Source organism: Hemicordylus capensis, chromosome 5, assembly GCF_027244095.1.
Source record: "Hemicordylus capensis ecotype Gifberg chromosome 5, rHemCap1.1.pri, whole genome shotgun sequence".
Taxonomy (NCBI): domain Eukaryota; kingdom Metazoa; phylum Chordata; class Lepidosauria; order Squamata; family Cordylidae; genus Hemicordylus; species Hemicordylus capensis.
The window spans coordinates 210,638,205-210,664,343 of record NC_069661.1 but is presented as its reverse complement, the minus strand read 5'-3'; the positions used below and the strand labels follow the sequence as shown (position 1 = coordinate 210,664,343).

Sequence of the window (26,139 nt, the reverse complement as noted above, 5' to 3'; positions counted from 1 at the left end):
CCGTTGTTGTAGTTTCAGTTCCTCAACCGAGACATCCCTAGAACCCATAATTCATACATCATTTCTTCCTGAGTTTTGTAAAGGGAAAAGTTCCCCCCTTGGGCAAAAATGTCCCAATCCTGAAAAGCAGGGATGCAGATAACAGGAAAGCTTGAGGAGCAACTCCTCATTTAAATTCTTTTGCAGGAAAGGAAATACACTTTGGGGTAGGAGAAAATATTCTTAGGGATTGAAGATATGTTTAGTGATTTGGGAGTGGAATTCCTCAAATGCTTAGAGGAGAACTGCACCCCTGCTGAAAAGATTCTATCAGGCTATGAGATGGGAGGTTTTCTCAGAATATGAACATTCTTGACTATGGATTATGAAGCTGCCTTTGAAACGATCCAGTCTGTAAACGAAATAACAAGAGTATGATACACAGATTTGCAGGAATACAAAACCATCACGTTTTGAATAATCTGAAATGGGAAGAAAACTCTAGTTTTTTTTCTGTCTCTGTGCCTCTTGTTTGCTTTTTCCTTGTTTCTGGACTACAGTTTTACAAGGTATATTCTCCAAAGGCCTGTGAAATTCACAGTATGGAGCATTATTTAATATGTGTTGAAAGAAAGGCAGACATGGAAAGGAAATTGCCCACATCTCCCAGGACTCCTTTTAAAAACCCTGTTAATGATTTTGCAACCTACACACACTGTTGCCTTCTCCAGGCAATATAATAGCATGCTGACAATATTTCATCGTATGGGGTCCCCTCTGACTTTCAATGAATGCCATTAGTTTTCAAGTTCTTCCATGACTTCACCCTTAGGAACTTCAACTTTTACCAGTTTTCTCACTGCTAGTTCACAAACAACAATTATTTCTGTTTAATTGCCTAGACCTTTCATCTTTCTCAAGGCCAGTTCACTGTGCACAAGTACCAATAACCTTTTTCAATAAGGTCCTCAAAATACAGTGTTAGACACAATGTGTGTGTGGAAAAGTTACATTTTAGCCTTAATATATAGATGTAGCAAACTCTGAGCTTCTTCCCAAATATTATATTTGGCTTAAGGAGAGGGTTGTATACAAGAGGCATGCACATACCTCTTGCCTGTGGGCTCCCATTCTGTGTGAAACAGGATGCTGGACTAGATGGGCCTTGTGCCTGATCCAGCACAACTGTTCTTATGTTTTTATTTCACTAGAATGCACAAGGAGAATTACCCTCCATCTTTGTGGGAAATGCTCCTCCCCTTCCTCCAGTCATGTAAATAATGGGCAGATGGGAAACTCTTTGTTCCCACCAATATTCATTCATTCATTCAATTTCAATACCTTCCAAAAATGGCTCAGGGCGGTTTACATGGAGAAATAACAAACAAATAAGATGGAACCCTGTCCCCGAAGGGCTCACAATCTAAAAAGAAACATAAGATGGACACCAGCAACAGTTACTGGAGGTACTGTGCTGGGGGTGGACAGGGCCAGTTACTCTCCCCCCGCTAAATAAAGAGAATCACCACGTTAAAAGGTGCCTCTTTGCCAAGTTAGCAGGGGTATTATTAAATAATGTCCCAGGTTTTTGCTACATGTTCCTCTTACTCTGGATTTGCCTGTACAGTATCCTAATAGATGATAAAGGCTTTTGAGGGTACCTGACAAAGAAAGTGAAAGTGAAAAGTGAAATCACTGCCTAGAGATGTACATCTCAAGCAGTATAGAAGTAAGATTGATAAATATTTAGATTCAAAACACATACAATTTTGTTATCTTTTCCAAGTAAAGAAAAATATGCATTTTTTTTAATTTCAGAAGTGTGTTGTTTCATGACACCCCTGTCTCAAAGAAAAAAAAGCTTTAGCCACTTTGCTAAAGTCCCGTAGAAGAGATATTTTGGCTCTGACAAACACTCAATTACCCCAAAGACTACATCCCCACCCTCTACACAGACACCCTACACATGTACACACACCTGGCACAAAAAATTACAGTCCTCTGTCAAATGATTCGTTTAAAAAACCCAAAAGGTTTGATGCCTCTCATTTCAAGAAGTTAATCACAGACAATCTCTTTTCACAGTGCAGGGCTGAGAGGTACTGCTAACCCAGCAATCCGCCACCAGCACATTGCAGCCTTGAAACAAGTGCAAATAATACCCAATTTCCACAATGACAAATATTTTATATACTGCTTTTCAACAAAAATTCCCAGAGTGGCTTACAGAGAGAGAGAGAGAGAGAGAGAGAGAGAGAGAGAGAGAGAGAGAGAGAGAGAGAGAGAGAAGGCTCCTTGTCCCCAAAGGGCTCACCATCTCAAAAGATAGACAACAGCAACAGTCACTGGAGGGACTTTCCTTCAGACACTCTGCACTCCCCTCTGCCTGCTCCACCTTTCTGGATGCCCTTGTTTAATCTACCTAGCACTTCCCTCCCAACCAGTAATCCAGCACTTCCCACTCAATGTGGTGTTCCCCATAATGCACTGGGAAGGATGCAATCCTCCAGGTACATAAGGTGCTAGATACATGAATAAACAAACAAACAATTGTGGTGTGCCTGTGTTGGGAGAAGTATACCATGACTTTGGGATGAAAAAGGCCTTACCTAAACTGATATCATGGTGGGCTGTGGTTACTCTTGTAAGCAAGCCCCCAAACTGTCACGTGCCTGGCTGTAGTTTCCATGGGCCTCTGCAACATCACAGGGCCTGAGAGGGTAGAGCTAAAGCATCACTGGTCTAGACCAACCCTCCAATAAATGGGACTTATCGCTGCCATTGGTTCATTTGCTCTGATCTCACCGTTGGAAGCCGAGGGCAACAATGAGTTAAATAATGACTTGGCAGCAATGCCTTAATGAGGAAAGTTAAAATCAGAATTCTAAGATATAGGATTTGTGCTTTTTTCTTATCTATAGGGTGTATTATTGTGTTTATGCCACAATAACATTTCGAATGATGTTTTTAACAAAACTATGGTTCCATGTTAGGGATGTGCACGGAACCAGTCCAGAGGCCCTTTATGGGCCTCCGAACTGGTTCAAAGAACAGGTGGTTCTGCTGGTCCGACGCTGGTGGGGGTGGTTCTTTAAGGGCGAGGGAGGGCACACTTACCCCTCCTGCCGCTTTCCCCCCACTGACGCTCCGATAATGACCCAAAATCCATGGGGCGGCAGCGTACCTCCCGGCCGCCCCTTGCCCCGTTGTTGGTTGGAAATAAGGAAGTACTGTGTGTGCATGCGCCCACTATCGCACACACGTGCCCGCTGCACACATCGCACATCACGCACGCACATCGCATGGGCGCACGTGCACACGGTACTTCCTTATTTCCAGCCAACAACAGGAGAAGGGGTGGCAGGGAGGTACGCTGCCTCTCCATGGATTTGGGGACATTAATGGAGCGCTGGTGGGGGGGAAGCAGTGGGAGAGGTAAGTGCACCCTCCCCCGCCCTTAAAGCGCCACCCCCACCAGCGTCGGGCCGCAGCTCCGTGGTTCCGTGCACATCCCTATTCCATGTTATTTGGTGGGGAACAGCATTCCCTCTAACAGGGATTCCTAGATGTTGTTGACTACAACTCCTCTAATCCTCAAGCAAAAGCCATTGCAGCTGGGGATTCTGGGGATTGTAGTCAACAATATCTGGGAATCCCTGTTAGAGGGAACACTGGTGAGGATGAGAACCAAGCCAGCGACAGCTGTTTGTGGTATATAAACATGCCCAGTTCTGCTCATGATGGAGGGCAAAGTGGAGAAATGAAAAGATTTGAGGGCACTTGAGCAGTAGTAACTATTATTATTTCATTTCCCCACTTTGCCCTCCATCATGAGCAGAACTCGGCTACTGGGCATGTTTATACCACAAACAGGTGTAGCTGGCTTGCTTGGTTCCCTACCAAATAACCTGGAACCGTAGTTTTGTAACAGTGTACACTGTAACAGTAGTGACTGGTGAGCAATTTGCTGTAGAATCTCATAGCTGCCTCACATTAGGCTTTTAAGGAATTCATGCAAAAATGCTTTAACTGCACACATGAAATCGAAGATGTGTATTTGTGTTGTGCAAAAAATATATGAATGTTTGCCACATGTACCGTTCATATACATCATGGATGGAGTCAAAACTGACCACTGCTGTCTCCCCTCTCTGTGGATACAGCATTGGTAAGAGAAATATGCCTTTGACACAGCGTGCGAAGCTGTACTCAGCACATGGACTCTAGGCATTAATGCATGAAAGATATCCATGCATGATCCATACATGTGAAGCTCACCACCTAGATTGTGACCTTAATTCCGACACAGGATTGATTTTCAGATATGTTGCAATGTGAGCTACAAGCGACCTGCATAGAGAGCGGGAGCAGGGGCGTAGCAAGGTTGGAGGGGGCCCAGAGACAAGGTTTTAAAATGCACCCCCCCTCACTGAAGCTCAGCTTATGAAGTAAAGAAATCTTAAATGAGGCTGAATAGTGGTAACAAAAAGCATAGTAAAATTTACATACATATATAACCTATGTGCCACAATAGAACATCATCCTAAATTATTTTTTTTAAGGTTTTGTAAATTGTGGACGATGCAAGTCATTTAATGGTACTAGAGAGAGAGATGCTGTTCTGGTAGCTCCAAGTCTTAACACTCACATCAATTTCGGAGGATGTATACAACTGTGAAGGAAGCCCGGGAGGGTGCGTGGCTGGGGGAGTCAGTCATGTGACTTGCCTCTGCGGGGGGGGGGGGGCAAGGCAGTGGGCCCCCAGACAACTGTCTCCCCTTGCCCTATTATAGTTATGCCCCTGAGCGGGAGGCTGTTGTTGGGTCGAATCCCCCTGCTGGTGTTTTTTCCTACAATACGGGAAACTCCAATATCAGGCAGCAGCAATATAGAAAGGCAATAATAAACCACTCCTGTATTCCACCAAGAAAACCACATGGCTCTATGGTGGCCTGGACTTGACACCGACTCAACGGCACAATCTTTCTTTCCTTTCCATCATGTTCCAACATCTTAAATAGCAGCCCGATTTGCATTTTTAAAAAGGTCTGTAGCAGAAAAAACTTCCGCTACTTTATTTCTGCCTTTCGTAGTAAAACTAGACAGTCGAGCAGGGCCAGCTCTCGATCTCAAACGTTGGCAACCTTTCTTTCTCATTCATTACCCCACACCTACCTTCTTTCTTCGGCAACAACACACAGCCGAGGGCAGTGCTGCTCAATCCCTGGGCGAGATCTGCTTATCCAGCTGCGGACCACTCCCTCCCAGCCCGCTTCCCGTCCCTCCCACGTCGGAGATCGGAGCAGCTCCACAACTGAGCGGGGGTGGACCTACCGATCTCCGTACGCGGAACTAGTGGAGCGCCGCTGGAAGGGAACGGCCGCGGCGGGGCGGATCCGAGTGCTTCTAATCGTGCGGCATGTTTGGAATGATCAGAAACTCCCTTTTTGGGACGGCGGAGGTTTGGCCCTGCCGAGTCCTGAGCAAGGGGCAGAAGGTAGGAGGAAGGCAGGGGGCTGTGTGGGGCCAGAGCGGGGGGAGATGGCTGGCCACCACCTCCTGCAAGGGAAGGGGAAGTGGGACTCTGAGGAAGGATCCAAAATCACGGAATGGCAGGAGTGGCAAGGAGCCTTGGAGATCCTAGTCCAACCCCTTGAGGGAGGGGGCGGTTTTTGTTGCAAGGGCTGTTATAAAGCCTGCCGCTCCCTCGCGCTTTAACCCCGGCCGGGACTCCAGTGTGGGACAGTGTGTGCGGGCGATAGTTTGAGGAGTGTCAGCATTTCCTAATCACAGTTCTGTGCAATGAGGCTGTGGAGGTGCAGCAGGGTATATTCGCAGTGTTTGCCTTCCTGAAGCTAAAGGTAAAGTGTGCCGTCGAGTCGGTGGCGATGCCTGGCGACCACAGAGCCCTGTGGTTGTCTTTGGTGGAATACAGGAGGGGTTTCCCATTGCCTCCTCCTGCGCAGTGTGAGATGATGCCTTTCAGCATCTTCCTGTATCACTGCTGCCCGTTATAAGTGTCTGGGGAAATATTATACCAGCAGGGATTCGAACCTGCAGTCTTTGGCTTGCTAGTCAAGTCACTTCCCTGCTGCGCCAGTAGGTGGCACTACTGCCTACAATTCTAGGCAGTAGCCAGCAGCAAAGACAAGTGGGACTCTTGGCTCCATCCTCCTTGCTGAACAGCCTTGCTGGACAGGCTGACGTGTGACCCCACATATGCCATCCTGAACTTGGACATGGAAGAAAAGCAGGATATAAATGTGACAAATACAATCTCAGACTAGGCCATCGCTCTGTAAGTGAAATTGCCTTATTCTGAGTCAGACTGTTGGTCCATCTAGCTCAGTATTGTCTATACGCTGACTGGCAGCAGTGCTCAGGGCTTGAGATGAATAGTTTTGCCCTGCCCGGTCCAGCCTGGAGATATCAGGGCTTGAAGCTGGGACTTTATGCACACAAAGTATGTATGTGCTGTACCACTCGGCTTCAGTTCCTTCTCCCAAGAAGACCTGCAGTGTAGCAGCATAATGGCTTAGGCCAGTTCTGCTTGAAAGGGAGAAACCTTCTCTACTCTAATAAGCTGTATCCAGAGTTCAACATCAGTTTCATTGAGAGATCCTTGATATTTGTGCCTGACCACTAACTGTTTTCCAAGAGGCCACCGCACATGCAGCCAGTACTAGTATTGGCATTGTTGACTTCTTAACCGCTGAAATCAGCAGGTGGAGGTTTCCCACCACGGAGATACAGCAGTGGAATAAGCCGCAGCTCTTTTTTATGCAGATGTAAATTGCACAGAAGCCCCACTTGTGCATTATGTTCACTGCACATACCAGCTCTGAAAGATCTATGCACACATAAAGTTATTCAGGTGCTATGTTCCATGCATGTACAGTAGTTCATTTCCTAGCTGTACCCTGCATTTGAGGGGGCCTGTACTCAGGTTCACTTTTAGTGAACATGTGCATAGTCATTCCCACAAGTACGTGTACATTTTTATTTAGTTATTTAGTTAGTTAGTGCAATTATATATCACCCTATACAAAAAGTCCCTGGGCGGTTAACAATATACATTGTGAACTGCCCAGGGACTTTTATGTGTATGGATATCTATATGCACATATAGCATAACATAATATCTGAATAGTGCCCCTCCTTGCTTTTTAAAAAGCAGCAACATATGACAGAATGTCATTTGTCCACTCTGAGAGAGAGAACTCCTGCTAACTTATCTAGTCGGAGGGCTGTGGACCACCTCTAGCCTCAAAGGCAGGATGCCTCTGAGTACTAGTTGCAGGGGAGTAACAGCGGGAGAGAGGGCATGCCCGCCTCAACTCCTGCCTGTGGCTGTGGCATCTGGTGGACCACTGTGCGAAACAGGATGCTGGACTAGATGGGCCTTGGGCCTGATCCAGCAGGGCTGTTCTTATGTTCTTAACTGAGCAAAGAGGCCCCTGTTAAAATGGTAATTCTCTTATATTTAGCAAGGGGAGAGCAACATCCCCTATCCAGTCCCAGCAGAGCATCTCTCCTGTAGTTGTTGCTAGTTATGAATCTAAAAAAAAGAAACCTTATGTTTCTTTTTAGATTCTGAGTCCTTTTGGGCAGGGAATCATTTTCATTTATTTTATTTATTTATCTAGCAGCCTGAATATGGAATTAAGTTTTCATGCTATTGCCAACCAAAATAAACTCTGGGTTGCAATATACTTCCATCACCAGTGAACTATCTTTTATGAGAACAGGGTTGATTTGATTTAAATCACAATTTAAATCTCTTCACAGGAGGACTCAATTTTAATGATTTAAATCACTAGTCTGGAAGATTCTATTTAATCATAATTTTCTAGTAAAAGTACATTGTTGTTGTCTAATATGACCTTAATACATATTCAGAGATAGATGTAGGTTTCATTTTTTTAGTGCTGTTTCATTCAAGCAACCAGGCCTTGCATTTCTTGGTTGCACTGTTTGCATTTTGCACACATGCCTGAATTACTCACAGGTATAGCAACTTCGTTAAAATATTCCCAAATGGGACCTCTTTTACAGCCTGCTGCCATGATCGGTGTTTCCCTTCTGCAATGGAGCATACACTTCAAAAATTTTTCCTCAGGATGGCATGAATATGTTCACTTTTGGTTTCACTTTCTGTTCCCCTCCCCTATCCCTTGTATGGATATTTATATTCAGACTCCTCCTTGCTCAGATCTGCTCCATTCCCCAAATCCTCTATTAATTCATTGGCCGCCTTTGTCATCTTACTTTTATTATTTGATATGTATCATATCTGATACGTACATCTTCAGGCGGTGCAAAATTTTTAATATTAAAATCACAAATTAAAATACATAAAACACAATAAAAACAATATAAAACAAATTATTAAAATTAATTCTAATTAAAATATTGCAAGAACAGGAGAGACTTGAGGGTCTTCCTGAAAACAAACAGAGAAAGAGATGCTCTTATTTCAGCAGGGAGCACATCCAAAGCCCTGGGGCAGCCATAGATAAAGCCTGGTCCAGAGTCGCCGCCGGACGAGCTGGTGGCAACCATAACCGGACCTCTCCAGAAGATTGTAAAAGGTTCATGACAAAGGATGTGCTCTCTTAAATAGCCTGGACCCAAGCCGTTAAGGGCTTTTTAGGTAATAAACAGCACTTTGTATTTCACCCAGAAACATATCGGCAGCCAGTGCAGTTCTTTCAAAACCAGTTCTTTTAGAGAGAGGAGGGCTTGATTGTGTGTGTGTGCGCGTGCCCTTCATGTACACCACCTGCAGAATATGATTGATCAGACTGACGGCCCTATCTATCCCCAACACAGCATCCCTCCTGTGGCTGTTGCTGGTGTCTATCTTGTGTTTCTTTTTTAGATTGTGAGCCCTTTGGGGACAGGGAGGCTTTTTAAAAAAAAAATTATTAATTTATTTATTAATTTTTATATCTATGTAAACTGCTTTGGGAACTTTTGCTGAAAAACTGTATATAAATATTCGTTGTATTCGTATTCACCCCTATATACTGTTGTTAACATGTTCATGTAATATAATTAGAAGTCATGATTAATATTCAGGATGATATCTTTGATCTAGGTTCTCTTTTTTGTTATTTGAAAAAAATTACAATCTGATTTAAGACAAAATAAATTTGATTTAAATTTTAAAAATCTGATTTTTTAATTTATTTTTTAAAAATCATATATTTTTTATCTATCCTCTGAGATGCGTAAGTGTTCAGCCTGGCTCAAAGCATTTTTGTGCAAAATGTACTGATATAAGATGCCCATAGGCAACACTTATATAGAAGGAATAGGGAGTCTCACCTCCCAAAAAGCCTTGGACCACCCCAATTCGTACACCTACATGACCAGGAAACTCTCTCATATAAGAGACTCTAGCATCATGTCTGATCAAACGCTTTGCTTTTCCCCAGGACATGGCCAAAGTCACCTCCTCCAATCCAGTAATGTCCCATAGACATATATAACCCTTGAGCCACCCCAAATCACACATCTGCACAACAAAAAGTGCCCCTTTTCATTGCTAAATTCCATTATTTTCAACACGTGTACTGTAGTATACAGGGCTTGACAAATCCCAGGCGCCACGGAACCACAGTGCCTAGAAGTTTAACTGTGGTGCCTAGACTAGGATATTCAGAAGCTGAGTTGTTTAATAAAATATTTATTTGTCCCAGATACCCGGTTTCTGTTCTAAATTTGTTACTTGTAAAGGGGATAAAGAGAAGCCCATTTCTCCCCCACCCCCAATGTCAGTCACTAAGTCCAGTAATTTTGTCAAGTCTCCATTTATTTATTTTTTTGTTGCGGGTGCTTCTAAAACTTTGGGCTGGCTTCTAGATCCAAAGCAAATTTGTCAAGGCCTGCTGTAGCACACAAATGCAGCTGTATTCTGCATTTCAGGGGGGCTGCACCCAGATTCACTTTTGAAATGAACACAGCTACAGTCATTTACACAAAACATGTACATGTGCACAGATATCTGTATGCATGTACAACATAATGCCTAGATAGGATTCTTATCTGCCTCTTATGCATTGCACATGTACCCCACCCTTCCTCCCAGCAGTTTGGGGTATTGTTTTAGCTCCACAGCAGCCCTGTGAAGGAAAGTTTTGAGATATATGGCTAAACTAGATGCAGTGGTAGCAGTTCTATCTGTTTTTTAAATGCAGAACTTCTCCAATTGTGTAGAAATTGAGGGTCTCGTTACGAAAGCAAGAGGGGCATGTGGGTATGGAGGGGTAGCCCCTCTCCTCCTCACAATCTCTCTCTCCAGGCACTTGTTTCTCAGCTGGGACTCTAATATTGGAGTTAATCCTTCTGTCTCCAGTATCGGCGCTCTTAATCATGACTATGTGGAACCTCTGTGTTCAGTGGCAGTATACCTCTGAATATCAGTTGCTGAGAAGCAACAGTGGGAGAAGGTTGTTTCCCTATGTATTCTTCTTATGGGCATCCCAAAGGCATTTGGTTGGCCACTGTGGCAGACAAGATACTGGACTGGCTGGACCTTTTGGGGTTTGCCTAGTTTTCATATGAAGCTGGGTTTCCTGCATACAAATCTAACATGCTATCCAGTACAGCACACTGCCTCCCTGACTTCAGTTTCTCTGTATATTTTGAAACCTACATCCTAACACACCACTTAATCAAATCACCAGAGAGAGCATATTTGTTCCCATAAATTATGTGTCATTCCAAATAACCTGTTGCCCAAAGCAGCATAGCTTCTGCAGCGTGTGTTTTTCCTCTCCAGTATGTTCTCAGTAGCTTATCAGACCTCCAGTTTCTCCCAGGGACACATCTCAGGAGGCCCAGCCTAGAGAATATGTTTATCTACTACCACCACCCCAGCCACATTTATTGGAAAGGTGACAGCGTGCTTAGAGCAGCTGGTAGCAGGCTAATCAATAGTGGAGTGTCTTCCACGTTACATTTACACAATAAAAGCAAATATAAACTTACAACCAAGAAGAATTCTGGACATGTTTTAAAAGCCACACATTTATACAACTATATATACCAACCATGACTTGCCTTAATCTCTTTAGAACCGAGTCTCTGCTTTTATTCCAAAGATATGAAGTAGCTCGGGCTTTTCTTTATGCCTTTCCTTTATGCATTATGCAACCCTCAAGGACATATTTCTGGAAGCCAAAAAGAGAGCTGGTCTTGTGGTAGCAAGAATGAATTGTTCCCTTTGTGAAGCAGGGTTTGCCTTGGTTTGCATTTGGATGGGTGACTACATGCGAGTGCTGTAAGATGTTCCCATTAGGCAGTGGTTCCCAAACTGGGAGCCTCCAGATGTTACTGAACTACAACTCCCATCAGCCCCAGCTACAATTTATTGTGGCTGGGGATGATGGGAGCTGTAGTTCAGCAACATCCGGAGGCTCCCAGTTTGGGAACCACTGCATTAGGGGATGGGGCCATAACTCAGTGGTAGAGCAGAAGGTCCCAGGATTAATCCCTGGCATGTCTAGGAGCTTTTTCATAGAACATCTTTACCATGGCTTTACTTTGGGAGGATGGGTGTGTGTTCACATAATGGCCAGACTTACCCCAAAGTCTGTGCAATATTTCAGAGAGCACTTCACACACGCTCCAAGTTTCCCCCTCCATATTGGAACCTAGCCCAACATAGGTCTGCAGTAAAAAAAATCCTCTTTTTGCATCAGAATATCCATTATGCCGTGATCTCGCAGTAAAGCCTTGCAGTAAACCCACGGTAAAGCCTGCTGTCTGCAAAGCCTCCAGATAGGGCTGGGAGAAACTCCAGCCTCAAACCTTGGAGACCCACTGCCAGTCAGTGTAGACAATACTGAGCTAGATGGACCAAGGGCCTGATTTGGTATAAGGCAGCTTCTTATGTTCCTATGCCTTTAGGAGCCCCTGGTGGCGCAGTGGTAAAACTGCCGCCCTGTAACCAGAAGGTTACAAGTTCGATCCTGACCAGGGGCTCAAGGTTGACTCAGCCTTCCATCCTTCCGAGGTCGGTAAAATGAGTACCCAGAATGTTGGGGGCAATATGCTAAATCATTGTAAATCGCTTAGAGAGCTTCCAGCTATAGAGTGGTATATAAATGTAAGTGCTATTGCTATTAGGAGGAAAGAGCAGCTAAAATAGATCCTTTCCTCTCTGCACACTCAGCTGCAGAAGAAGCCCTCTCCGCAGCTACTCCACAGCTTCCTTGCAAGGGTGCAGCCCTTCTGTCCTCTATGGATGCAGAACATGTGGGCTTCAAAGCTTAAAGTCACATGGTGCCACTGGTGGTAAGGAAGTTGGATTACTGGTACAGAGCCAGCATAGCATAGTGGTTAGAGTGTTGGACTAGGGCTGGGAAGACCCGAGTTCGAATTCCTGTTCAGCCATGAAACTCTCTAGGTGACTCTGGGCCAGTCATATATCTCTCAGCCTAACCTACCTCACAGGGTTCTTGTGAGGATAAAAATAACCACATATACCACTCTGAGCTCCTCAGAGGAAGAGCGGGATATAAGTGCAAAATAAAATTTTCTTGTTGGTCTTGCAAACAGACTAGTCATTTTTCTCTTCTGTATTTATAGTTAAAGGAGTGCCTTGAGCCCTCTTTAGGCATCCTGCAACTGGGCACCCTGTACCTATATACTGGGGGGATGTGAGCTGGCCACTGACCTCCCCCCCCACGCAGCTCCGGAGTGACACCCCTTGCTTTTGTTATATTCAGCACTTTTCTACAAAGGCAAGCACTGCATGTGGAGAGAGCTGGAGGTGCGTCCACAGAGTGCATTGGGGCCATGTGACAGAGCTAATTGTTCCGGTCCCCCCCCCCCACTCACCTCCCAGTAATGGGGATTTGCTGACTGCATAACATGGGAAGCTGCCTTCTCCCATTGACCATTGGTCCCTCTGGGTCAGGGGCGTACAATTCCCCGTGTCCCAGTGGGCCAAGCCCAACCAGTACTTGGTGTGTGGAGGCAAAGGCCACCACTGCTCCCACCCACTTCCTGGGCCCGATGGAAGCAGGACAGGTGGGCGGGCAACCACAGGAGCAATGGTGAGGTAGCGAGCGTGTGCTGCTGCAGGGGTGGGGGCGCTGCTGCACGTCACCTCCCGCCACGGCTTGCCCTGGCTCCCGAGGCCCTGTGCCTCTGTTGGGGCCGGGAGCCTGCTGGGAATGAGGGCTGTGTCTCCATCCAGGCACATGCGCAGCCTCATTCCCAGGAAGCTCCCAAGCCTGACAGAAACAGAGGGGCTCGGGAGGCAAGGTGGGTGGTGTGGGGAGGCAGCGCCCCCACCGTAGCGTACTGCCTTGTCCCCGTTCCTGCTGCCTGCCCACTCACTCCGCCATAGAACAATAAAAACGTGACCACAGGCCACATGTTGTGCAGCCCTGGTCTAAGTCAATATTATCTACACTGACTCAGTGGCAGCAGCTCTCCAGGATTTCTGACAGGGATTTCCCCCTGCCCTACCTGGAGATGCCAGGGATTGAACTTGGGGCCTTCTGCATACACAGCATGTGGAACATAGGAACATAGGAAACTGCCATATACTGAGTCAGACCATTGGTCTATCTAGCTCAGTATTGTCTTCACAGACTGGCAGCGGCTTCTCCAAGGTTGCAGGCAGGAATCTCTCTCAGCCCTATCTTGGAGAAGCCAGGGAGGGAACTTGAAACCTTCTGCTCTTCCCAGAGCGGCTTCATCCCCTGAGGGGAATATCTTGCAGTGCTGCTCACACATTAAGTCTCCCATTCATATGCATAACCAGGGCAGACCCTGCTTAGCAATGGGGACAAGTCATGCTTGCTACCACAAGACCAGCTCTCCTCTCCTTCTGCTAAGCCATGGCCCCATGGCTAAATGGATTAATGCCATCCCCATAGTGGGTGATATTCTGCAGTACTAGTAGTCGCTCTTTCCCAAACAGTGTAGTGGATGTCATAACTGCAGCGCTTTGTCACTAAACCCAGCAGGAATCGGCAACACTTCTGGCATAAAAATTAGCATGCAAATGGAGATCTATTATCTCAGAAGGCATCTGCAAATAAAGAAAATGGAGTTGAATTTTATTGCTGCTTGACTGGTATTATGTACATGAAGATAAGTATTTTCTCTTCACTGAATGATGGATGCTACATGCAGACTGAAGTGTAATGTGCAGAACTGAATGTGGTATCTTCTCCAAAGCCACATTCTGGAGACTACAACCAAACTTTGGGGACAGCTGGTCTAGCAAGTGCTCTGCTTGCTGCTGGGATCTCCTTGCCCTTACGGAGATATATCATGGTTGCATCTCTCAGGTTCTCTCTAATGGTTCTCTTCCCAGGATGAGGTGGCCTATGAGGAAAGGACATACGAAGCCGGAAAATTTGCTACTGTCGAGCTCACTGGGAAGCCATTTGATGAGGGCTTACGTGAAGCAGTCCTAAAGCTCCTCAAATACGTGGGAGGAAGCAATGATCAGGGTTAGTGACATTAATATTTCTTGATTTTCCTCCCAGCTGCTTAATTGTGCCTTTGCAGCACTTGTAGGTGTTGGAAGTGAAGGACTTTGCACTGTCTCATGTCTCAGTGGCAGAGGGTGACAGACTAGTGAGTCAGAGGGCTAGAGAGGTCAAGACATTGGTCATCCCTTCTCTACTGCTCTGACATTATCCCTTTGGTATGTAGATTGCTATTCTTAGGGACATCCTGCCTGCCTGCCAATTCCTCTTCCTCTTCCTTCTCCCTTGCAACATGCATGCTCCTCTCTCCCTGCACCATGTGTACAGAGATGCAGAATCCATCTGCATCCAGCTAGCTAGCTAAATTAGAGATCCTCTCTCTCCACTTTACTATCTAGAATGTGGTTCACTAATAAAGACTCCTTATATTGATTTGAAACTATGAACTGGCTCCAAGTTTCTTTTACTCTCCGCATACAGGCATGCTTAGGCAGTGTTTTGCCTCTGTGCACTCTGCTATATTAGAAGTGTATCTCTTACCAGAGAGAATTCCCAACAGTAGGGGGGATGGGGATGACCCTAATCCAGGGGTTCCCAAACCTCCAGTCTTCAAATGTTGCTGAACTACATCTCCCATCATCTCCAACCACAATAGCCAAAGACCTAGTCCACTGTAGCCCTAATCCACTGTAGTGATGTGCCATTTTATGTCTCAGTCAAATGGAGGCTGTGATCTGTGTTCCTCTTCTAGGAGCTGGGATGGGGATGATGGCTCCAGTGTGTTCCACTGTATTTCCAGAGGAAGGTGGCTCCTTGCAGCACAAGGTGAAGGTCTTACTTCGCATTCCGAGCCAGTTCCAGGCCAGTCCTCCCTCACCAAGTGATGAGAGCATCCAGATTGAACAGAGAGAAGAAATGACTGTTTATTCCATGTAGGTTTTCCAGCTGTAAAGGGTGAGAGATTACTAGCAGCCGTCATCAGCTGTCCCTTTCTGACTGGTGACAGCTGCCTGAGGTCATAATTCCTCTGAGGGCTGTGGACAGAGGGAACACTTGAGGAGCAATTCCTCACTTAAAGGGGATAAAAGACACTTCAGGGGCAGTCGGGGAGGAAGCATGGGCTATTAGGTTTGGCAGGCGGGAACTCAAATGCTTAGTGGGGAGCTGCACCCCTAGTTCTGCCTCAACTTCAACTCTCTGTTGACTACTTCAGAGTTATCTGTAGGACAGCTGTGGAGTGCTTGACTATTTATGGGACAACAAGGAGCCCTACTTCACCATGTAAAGATGCTTCCTGTTTATTTTTTAGCATGACAAATAGCTTTTGTTTTAATTGTTCAGCAACTGTAGCATCCTTGAAAAACCAGATAGCTTTCTCTGTACATCAGGGCAAACATAATGGTTAGCATAGTTGTTTGCAGGTTTGTTTGGGTTTGTTTGCATATGTAACTCTGCAGACTACTAGGGATGTGCAAACCGGCTCAAGGCCAAACCAGTTCACCATCAAACTGGTCCAGCTCGGGGCCGGTTCAGCAGTTCCAACGTTAATTGATAAGTAAATTAGAATCACTCACCTACGGGTCTGGTGGCCTCCAGAAGTCCTGGCGTGGTCACGGAGAGGTCTCCGCAGTCTCTTTCCCGCCCCCGCCAGCCTCCCGTGGTCCTCTAAGGGTAATTTGGGCACATTTTCAGGCTGTTTGGGCCCTTTCCCCGGTGGCAATGGCCATTTTGGAGGCTGCTGCACATTCACCCTGGCCATTTGCATGGTCAGAGCTCCCAACTTTTATTAAAAAAAAAAAAAAAACCATTAGAACCCCCAAACCAGCTCAAATTCAAGCTGAGCTGGGGCGGGGGACGCTGTTCGGTGGCACAAAACCAAACATGCTTAGTTCTGTTCAAGTCCAATTTGGACTCAAACCGAACCAGGCAAACCGGTTTCGTGCATACCCTACAAACTATCACATACACTGAAGGCACAATACAAATTAATCATTATAATCCGGATCAATGGCACCCAGTCAATAAACAATAATCAGTCTCAATCAGCCTTGGGTCCAGCTGAGCTCTGGAACACATGAGGTAATAATGGAGTGGTTCTGAATAGGGATGTGCAGAATGTTCCGAGCTCAGAACGTTCCAACTCAAAACGGGATGTTTCGAGTGTTCCAAGCTCAGTACCAATTGGCAATCACAAATCCCGTTCCAAGCACATCTGTATTTCTGAGCATGTCTAGTGTGCCTAGTCCCATTCACACATTATGTCCAACACATCTACAATCTGTGTAAAGTATGCACATACAGATCTATATGCATTTATAGTCATTCACACATGACGTTCAGCACATGTACCGCAGTACACTTCCTATCTGTGCAGATAGCTGTACACATGTACATCATAATGGCCTAGCTCAATGGTTCAAATCTAGTTTTAATGTGGGTTACTCACAATAGCATGATTGTGTGAACCCACACCCAGGCAGGAATCTTAGATGCATCTCTTGCCATAAACCACCAATATTTGTGTGATTGAGCTCACACAATCACATTAATGTTGGTAACCCACATTAAACCTAGATTCAAACAATTGTGTGAACCACACCAGTGTGTGAATAAGACTGCTCTCTCTTTGGAATCCCAAAAGAAAATCTCCAGAGAAGCAACATGTTCTCCTATGCAAAAAATAATTGAAAGGGCAAAATTTCAAGAGCTAATTACATGTTACATGCAAAGCTTTGAGAAATGAGGATTTTTAAAAACAAAAGCAACATTGGATTCCATTATACATCCTCGTGCATCACTGTCAAGGGCCATACTTGAAAAAGAATGTCTCTTTTTGCCGAAGAGAAGGCTGAGAATCAACTTTAATTATATGGGCACACTGAAGTGAATATGAAGCACTGGCCTCCGTTGTTCACCCTGAATGTCTGACATGAAATGTCACATTAGGCCTTTACAGCAAATGTTCCCTTTGAGGCAGTTGTCTTAACCATAACAACTCTTTATGCTGCTATGGTAGATGAAGTTGCCGTGACTGACATTTCCGAAAATTGCCACTAAATACACATATTGATTCTAACCATGACTGACACATGGGTAAATAGGAGCTGATCCTCTTTTATACAAGCCCCACAAATCTCTTTTCACTGTTTCCTTTCCCATGATCAGGAATGGGTTAGAGATGTTTGACTGATCTGATGGTGTTAGTGAAAAGTGGTAACCAAAGGAATGGATAGACATTTCCTTTTGGATGCATAGTGACTGACACCAGAGCAGCCTACCTGTAGCATGCCTTGAAGGCACACCTGCACAAGAGAAAGCTTTCCTAGCTGTGCTGGGACTCTGCACATAGCAAAAGAGAGTTAATTTTGACATCTGGCTCTGGAAGTGCCCTGTGTCACCAGAAAACACGTCCTGAGGGTTGCACGGCCCTCAGGGACATGGTTTTGGGTGATTCAGGGCCAGAGCAAATTGTCAAAATTTGATTCTGCCCCCCACCCACGCAGTGCATGAGTCTGTGCAGCTGACTGAATGCTGGAAAAGCTCTGGGTCATGCCAGTGTAGTTCCCATGTGGGCTACCGACAGGCTGCTCTGGATGTCAGTCAATATGAAGGAGGTATTTATCACCAGCAGCTGATCTAATGAAAACACATTTCTCAGATTCTCTTATACTATTACTCTCTGGGATCAGTCCACTCATGACCTTCCAATGTCTTTTCCTTCTTCATAGGCAATTTGGAGGTTATGCCAAGGAAGCTGATTATGTGAATTATGCAGCCAAGCTGAGTTCTGCCTTGGGGAGCGAGGCAGCCTATCAGAAAGACGTCTATTTTTGCAGTGGTTATGATCCCCCCATGAAACCCTATGGGCGGCGCAATGAGGTTTGGCTGTTGAAAACTCAAGAGAGCAGCACCAATTCTTGAGCAGGGTGGGGGATGGAGGAAGATAGGTACTGTAGAAACTGATAAATCTGTCTAGGCTGACACCATGAATTTTGAGCATATTTCTCTTTGTCAGGAGGAGTTTTTCTTCATTTCTTTCATGTACATTCCTTACGAGGATGGCTCTATCGTGAAGCCATGTGAGGCAACTGCCTCAGGTGGCAAGTGCACCGTGAGGTGGTAAGAGCAGGCAGCCTGCCCATCCTGACCCCAGGCGTCACCCCACCTCATCTACACAGCTGCCACCAGTCTTTTGGATCACACACACACACACACACACACACACACACACACACACACACACACCAGCCCTGCTCCCTCCTGTCTCACTAGCCCACACATCACCCCTCTCCGCCTTTCCAGTATCACCTTTTGGGGCATGCTGCCACTGCTTACTGTTTGCATACTGCATGAGACAGTGTGGTGCATGCATCTAGCTGTGGCACCTTCACATGCTGGCTTCTCCTGTTCTTCACTGCATCAGTAAGCCGCCGCCAGCACCACCACCCTCTCTCTCTTTCTCTCTCTTTGCCCTGCTGTCTTTTTTTCTCCAGCACCAAACCTGTCAGCTTTGTCTCTGGACAAGTTTGGCGCTTGAAGAGGACACAGTGGGAGAGATAGAACTGGTGCTGGCTCAGCAAAGAAGAGTAGCCAGTGTGAGCTCTCTCCCTCCCTCCCTCCCTCTCTTCTCCTGGCATAAAACCTGACCAGAGAAGCTGGGAGGGAGAAAGGAGGCATGGTGTGGGCCATTGAGGTGTGACACAGGTAGTGTGAGTGCTTGCTCCAGCCCAGGATGAGGTGCGGGGGAAGCCAGGGTGGCGCATTGCCTTTTGCTGCTTGAGGTGTCTGAAGAAAAGATACAGACAGCCTTGTTCAATAAATGGAGTGGCAGAAGTAAAATACTTAGGGCTCATTCACACAACCACCAATAGGGTAGGAGGAGTGCCCAGCCAGGACCGGAGAGCAGGTGTGCGCACTCCCGGTTGTCTATCACGAGTACCCAAACATCAAGCTAGGAGGCAGGGCGCTTGACCGTGTGTGGGGCAGAAGCTGGGTCAGATGAGTGCACCCTACCCACCCTACTCTAGCATTTTACCAAAGGTGGACAAAAAACTATCTGACACAGCTCCTGCCTCCCACACAATCATACTCCCTCCCTCCTACCTTGATGTTTGAGCGCACGCAGCCACTGAATGGGAGCACACACAGCTCTCCTATCCTGGCCGGGCACTCCTTCTACTCTCATGGCCATTGTGTGAACGAGCTGCTGATAAGGAGCAGTATGTTTGAAATGCATTGGGTAAACTTAAAAAAAAAAAAACATCAGTTTGCTATGGCACCTGAGAAAGCGAATAGCCAGATTACCAAAGGCTGGACCAATTTTTTCTTTCCCTCCCAGTTGGAGGGCAACGTGTCTGCTCAAGCTAACCAACACTGCCCACATTCCACCAGTCACCCTTATTGCAGTGTTTAAGCAACAGCTGCTGCATCAATAACCTGGAAAAAGCCATAATCCTTGTGTAATATATTCTGATCATCCCTCTACTTGTGGCCTTACAATGTCAGAGCTCTCCCAAGGCTGCCCAGAGGAATAACACGCCAGCTGTACTTACAAGCCAGCAAAATTGGCATCTGTTAACAGATGGGCATTCCTGGAGGCACTGCCAACCTGTTGCAAGCACCTGAAATGGGAGAGAATTTCTGTGCGTAGTCCAAGTCCTTCCCGCCGGCCGATCTCAGATGCGGTGCTAAAATAGCTGCTGATAGACCGACAGTGCAGTCCACAAGCTGCCTAACCTGCCGGTCTTACACTGGAGCCAGCTTTTACAGCCCAGTCCTTTAAGCTGAAACTTGGTTCGGAGTTGGTGGCATGGAAATGAGCAGAAGCTGCCACATTGGCAACAGGCCCCTTTCCCATCACCCGCCGCAGTAGTGGGGAGCTGGCCAAGCAGTTTTGCTGCACTAAACTAGGGAAGACTCACTTGGCATTTGGGGCATGGTAGCGCTCTCTACAGGGGAGGAGAGCCAGACTTCTGGTAGCAAGCCTAGAATGTCCCCTTTGCTAAGCAGCTGTTGTGCACCCTGGTTTGTATTTGGATGAGCGACTATATGCGAGGGCTGGAAGATAGTCCCCCGTAGGGGTTGGGACTGTAGCTCAGTGGAAGAGCATCTGCTCAAGCCTACAGCCAAAATTAATTTAATTAAATTAGTTTAATTAAAATTAAACATTTTAATTTTTTTGTGGGTGGAGGAGGTGCCAAAACAAGTAAGGGGGCAGCCTACCCTGCCCTTTTAAGACAACATTCAAGCAAAATTCAGTTATTTTAAAATTATTTGTAAAACATTGGGTAGGGGAAAGAAAGAAAAAATTAAGAGAGTGGGCCCTAGTAGCCTCTCCCCATCAGCTATGGGTCAGCATCTGCTTGCATGCAGAAGGTCCCAGGTTCCCTCTCTGACATCTCCAGGGCGCTTTCCAGACTAGCTGCTCATCCGCATCAAAATGCCTCCATTCAGGTAAGTCGCATTCGAAACGTAAACAGCAGGGGAAGCAGTCTCGCGGAAACTAACAACCTGAAAAAACAGCAACTTTCTTACGCCTGACATACGACGTCCTAGCTCTATATCGCAGTGATTAAATTCGAAACAAGGCATGGGAGATGTGAACTCTCAGCAGGGACTATGCAGTCCCTGCTGTCCGCATAGGTACTGCAGTGTCACAACGCCGGAAGTGTGGAAGCACACTTCCGAGATACGTCCTGACCCCGTTGTAGGGTCTAGTTGTAGGGTCTAGTCTGGAAAGCACCCAAGTAGGGCTGGGAGAGTCTTCTGCCTGAAACCTTGGAAGAGCCACTGCCAGTCAGTGTAGACAATACTGAGCTAGATGGACCAAGGGCCTGACTCAGTAGGCAGCTTCATATGTTCATCAGGCACATCCGTAGCTCCATAGCAGAGCATCTGATTTCCACACAGAAAGTCGATCCCTGGCAGCATCTTCAGGTAAGGCTGGGAAGAACTCCTGTCTGAAACTTTGGAAAGCTGCTGCCAGTCAGGGTAGGCAATACTGAGCTCAATAGACGAATGGTCTGACTTGGCATAAGGCAGCTTCCTATGTTCCTGGGTGTTTACAGACATTGTCCTTTGCTCAGAGGATCAAGGGTTTAGTGCATTACCAGTGTGAGTCTCAAGAAGTCATTTCTTCATATCTGTGTAATGGAAGGGAGTGGGCTAACCTTGCTCTGGGGAAATGACATTTTCAGATTGTATCTTGTGCAGTTTGAGTGCTGAAGGGAAGGAATGCACAAGCTCCAGAAAAAGGAGGACGGTGAGGCAAGCAGTCGAAAATTGCAGGATGTTCAAAAAAGTGCAAAAAGGCACAGTAAGGACCCGGGGTGCACCTGGCATGATAGTGATATGGTATGGCACCTGGCGCTGTGCAGTAGGCACCCATGACCCTAGCATAACCTCCATTTCCACAGCACAGCCCATACAATAGCTGCTTTTGCAGCGGTAAGAGCCTCTGTTTCCCAGCAATTGCGGCTAATGGGTTCAGAGCGGAGAACTGCTGGGTCACATCAGGGCAGATTACTGATGTCACAGTCAGCCCAGGGAAAATGTCTTGAACAGCTCAACAGTACGAGCCTGCTGTAAGTGACAGAGAGGACTTGCCCAGCTTCCCAGGCATATGAGTCCAGAAGAACAATGTTCTGTGCATGATGAAAAATATGGCCCTTGACCATTGTGGCTGGGGATGATAGGAGTTGTAGTCCATCATCATCTGGGACTTGAGGCTGGGACCCCCTAATAAATTTAGCCCCCCCCCCGGTGTTGTTGTTGTTGTTGTTTTACTATAACTCACATAATCCCCAGCCACAGTAGCCAATAGCCAGGGATTATGGGAGTTGTAGGCCAACATCTGCAGGATGGCTGAAGTTGAGCAGGCCCACCCTAATCTAAAGGATCCAAGCTATTAGTCTGATGACTCATGGAAGCCACACACTAAGGTCGTACACCTAAGGTCAGACCTTCAGCTGCCACTACCAAGGGCTGCAGGGAAGGCAGGAGCCCAGCAGATGTGCAGCCCTCTGCCCTGCCACAACACAAGCCCACACAAGCAGTGATGTGGCAACGGCTAGAGCTGGGAGTGAAAAGACTTCCCCCTCCTGCATCCCAGGATGTTCTATTCCAAGAGCACAGCGGCTGCTCTGCTTAGAACAGCTGCTGCGCTGAGTGCGGTCGTTCCTCCCCCCACCAACTTTCTGCCAGAAATGGCAGTGGGTCAGGGGGGACATCTCTTAACTCAATGGCAATCATCCAGACCAGGTTTTTTTTTAACCTCGGGCCCCTAGATGTTGGACTACAACTCCTATCATCCCCAGACATGGCCTTTGTGGCTGAGGATGATGGGAGTTGTAGTCCAACATCTGGGGGCCCAAGGTTAAGAAACCCTGGCCCAGACTAACCCTGCTAAACACCTGGTTAAAAACAACTGTTAAACCTCGTTAAAAAGTGGGGCTGTTACGGTCTGGAGCAGCAGGGAGCCCTCTGCTCCCAGAGCTCCAGGCGACACAAGCTACCTGGGGTAACCCGGGCAACCATGTTGTGTGAACAGCCTCTTTGTCTTCTGCTTCTTTTTCTCTCATTTGTTCCTCCTCGTGGAGGAATGCCTCTTTCCCATTATATTTTATGGTTTGTTTTTCTTCAGTTTGTTCTGTGTCCCTTCCAGGATCTGCAGGGGTTAAAAGGGAGCAACCTCTAACAGCCAAAGTAAAAGGCAAAAGTCCTGAGGTAAAAGATGTCAGCTGCAGAGTTTTGGAGGGAAAGTTACAATGTGTTGTGATTGGTTGTCTCCAGGCAGAGACAGAAGGTTCTGAGTGAAGAAACTCCCTGATTGGTAAATGTATCCCTTTGAAATGGGATAAAAGGGAGGCTTGAGCAACCAAGAGGAGGAGGGTTGTGGGAGAAGAGCTCTGTATGAGTGTGAGTGAGTGCATGTGCCAGAAGGCTGGAACACCAGCAGGGTTGGGTCAGGCTGAAACCACTAGGGAAGGTAGCGGAGAGGGAGCTGGTCCTACCATAACTTGCTAGGCCTTGGGAGAGAAGGATAGCAAGGTTGTTTGTTTTGTATTTTGAACTCTGTACTCTTACCAACTGAACTTTACATCATTTGTTCCTGTATTGTGTGTTTTTGCATTTTTGTAACCTACTATTCTAGTAAAACCTGTTATTTTTTAAAACCATTTTACTGGTGTCTCTGTTATTTTAGTCCCACCTCATGCCTACCTGCCCCTTTTATTCACCACACTACTGAGTTTTGATATTATTATTTTTTTGAAAGACAGAGTTCAGAGACTAGGCATAGGATGAAACGGAATCCAAACTAGATGGCGGTACTCATGGTAGGGCTGTTGGAGATGAACTTCCAGTGCATTGACCTTTTGTACCAACTGTCCTAATGACCACTAGGGGCATTGGGAGTGGAGAAAGTGAGTAAGGGTCTCCCTATCTGTCCCTACTCTATGACCCCTGAACTGACTCTGCAGCACTTGCTGTCCTGAGTCACAATCCTTCCTTTCCTCCTAGAGAGCAGATGGAAACATCTCTCTCTCTCTCCTTATCTATCCATTATGTAGTCCTTTAGATTAGATATAGGTCTTTCCTATCTGTATTTAACCAATAAATATTTAGTGTTTAGTCATACAAGGATCTCCATGTGTTTTCTCTAAATAGCTGCAATATCCAAACCATCCTCTGCTACCTACTCTGTAACTGGAGTGTGTGCTCATTCCTTAGTGCTCTGCTGTTTTACCTATTGTGGGTAAAAATCAACAACCTCTAACTAGGGCGTCATACTTAGAGGGATGTGATAGATCTTCCTGTTCTGGATGGGGTTGCACTCCCCACCCCCCACCCCCCGAAGGAACAGGTACGTAGCTTGGGAGTGCTTCTGGACCCAGGCCTCACTCTGCTTTCTCATGTTGAGGCTGTGGCCAGGAGAGTTTTCTATCAACTGCAGTTGATATATGACAGCAGCATCTGTTCCTTGAAGATAGGGGTGTGCACGGAACCGCGGAGCTGTGGTCCGGCACTGGGGTGGGGGGTTCCATTAAGGGCGGAGGAGAGTTTACTTACCCCTCCCGCGCTTTCCCAACTCCGGCGCCGTATTTACTGTAGAAATCGGGCGGCAGGATACCTCCCTGCTGCCCCTTTCCCTGCTTGTCTGCAGGGAAGATGGGGGGGGGGGAGAGACTTTTGCAGAGCTACCTAGGAGCAGCAGAGCAGGCTTTTGCGGGGCAGGCAGAAGAAGCAGCGCGCGGTGAGTGCACATGGGGTGTGTTTGTGTGTGGGCGCTCAGAGAGAGCTTCTTCCTCCTTGCAACGGCTCTCCAAAGTGCTTTGGCCGCCTTCCCTCCTCCGGCCCCCAATCCCTCCACCAAGGCATTGCGACCACTCCTTCTCCTCCTGCGCGCCTTCCCCTGACAAGAGATCTCTCGCTGAACTCCGTGTGAGTGCCAAGAGATCTCCTGTCGGGAGAAGGTGCGCAGGAGGAGAAGGAGTAGTCACAATGCCTTGGTGGCAGGATTGGGGGCCGGAGGAGGGGAGGCGGCCAAAGCACTTTGGAGAGCTGTTGCAAGGAGGAAGAAGCTCTCTCTACGTACCCACACAAAACCCACCCCACATGCACACACCGCGCGCTGCTTCTTCTGCCTGCCCCGCAAAAGCCTGCTCTGCTGCTCCTAGGTAGCTCTGCAAAAGTCTGCCCCCCCCCTCCCTGCAGCCAAGCAGGGAAAGGGGCAGCAGGGAGGTATCCTGCTGCCCGATTTCTACAGTAAATATGGCGCCGGAGTTGGGAAAGCGCGGGAGGGGTAAGTAAACTCTCCCCCGCCCTTAATGGAACCCCCCACCCCAATCCTTCCGAACCAAACCACCCCATGTGGTCCGGAGGCCTGTAGAATGGCCTCCGGATTGGTCTGGGCACATCACTACTTGAAGACAATGATCTCAGAACTGTGGTGCACTCTCTGGTAACCTCTAGGCTTGACTACTTCAATGTGTTCTACATGGGGCTGCCTTTGTATGTAGTTCGGAAATGTCCAAAATGCAGCGGCTAGATTGTTCTCCGGGGTTTCTCAGACCATATTATGTCTGTCTTAAAATAACTGCATCGGCTGCCAATACGTTTCCAGGCAAGTGCTGGTCACTACCTTTAAAGACCTAAACAGTTTAGGACTGAGTTACCTGGGAGAGTGTCTTCTTCTGCATGATCTCCACCACACATTAAGGTAATCAAGAGAGGTCTGTCTCCAGATGCCACCAGCTCGTCTGGCGGCGACTCAGGAGCAGGCATTCTCTGTAGTCACTCCTGGTCTGCGGAATGCACTCCCTATAGAGTCAGACCAGTGTTTCACAACGTTTTTGGAGTCATGGGCCGCCGGGTACAGTCTTTGTGTGCAGTTTCCCAGACCAGCAGTTAATAAAGGGGTTGCCCCCCTCCAGGGGCGTAGCTAGGGGAGAGGGGGACCGTGTTCATCCCTCTCTCTGGTGGCCCCCTAGAGTGAGGGAGACAATGAAGAAAATAGGGAGGGGTGGAGCTGGAGGGCCCTCAGGAGCTGGGGGCCCGTGTTCTTTGAACCCTTTCGCTCAATTATAGCTACGCCCCGCCCCCCTTGCCCCCACCCCTAGGCACCCCTCGTCGGACCGGAAGTGACCAGAAGTACCTTATGTGCATGTACACATCAGGTGCATGTGCACATGTCGCACTCGCT

General features: G+C 47.0%; 1 protein-coding gene across 1 annotated transcript; it reads left to right on the top strand.

Annotated features, from left to right (window-relative positions):
- Positions 1–5,279: 5,279 nt before the first annotated feature.
- On the top strand, positions 5,280–23,614 carry HEBP1 (heme binding protein 1). The gene is made up of 4 exons (XM_053257501.1): positions 5,280–5,476; positions 14,321–14,459; positions 15,190–15,370; positions 18,167–23,614. The coding sequence occupies exons 1-4, from the start codon at positions 5,399–5,401 to the stop codon at positions 18,357–18,359; spliced, it is 591 nt and encodes a 196-aa protein (XP_053113476.1). The 5' UTR covers positions 5,280–5,398; the 3' UTR covers positions 18,360–23,614.
- The last annotated feature ends 2,525 nt before the right edge of the window (positions 23,615–26,139 follow it).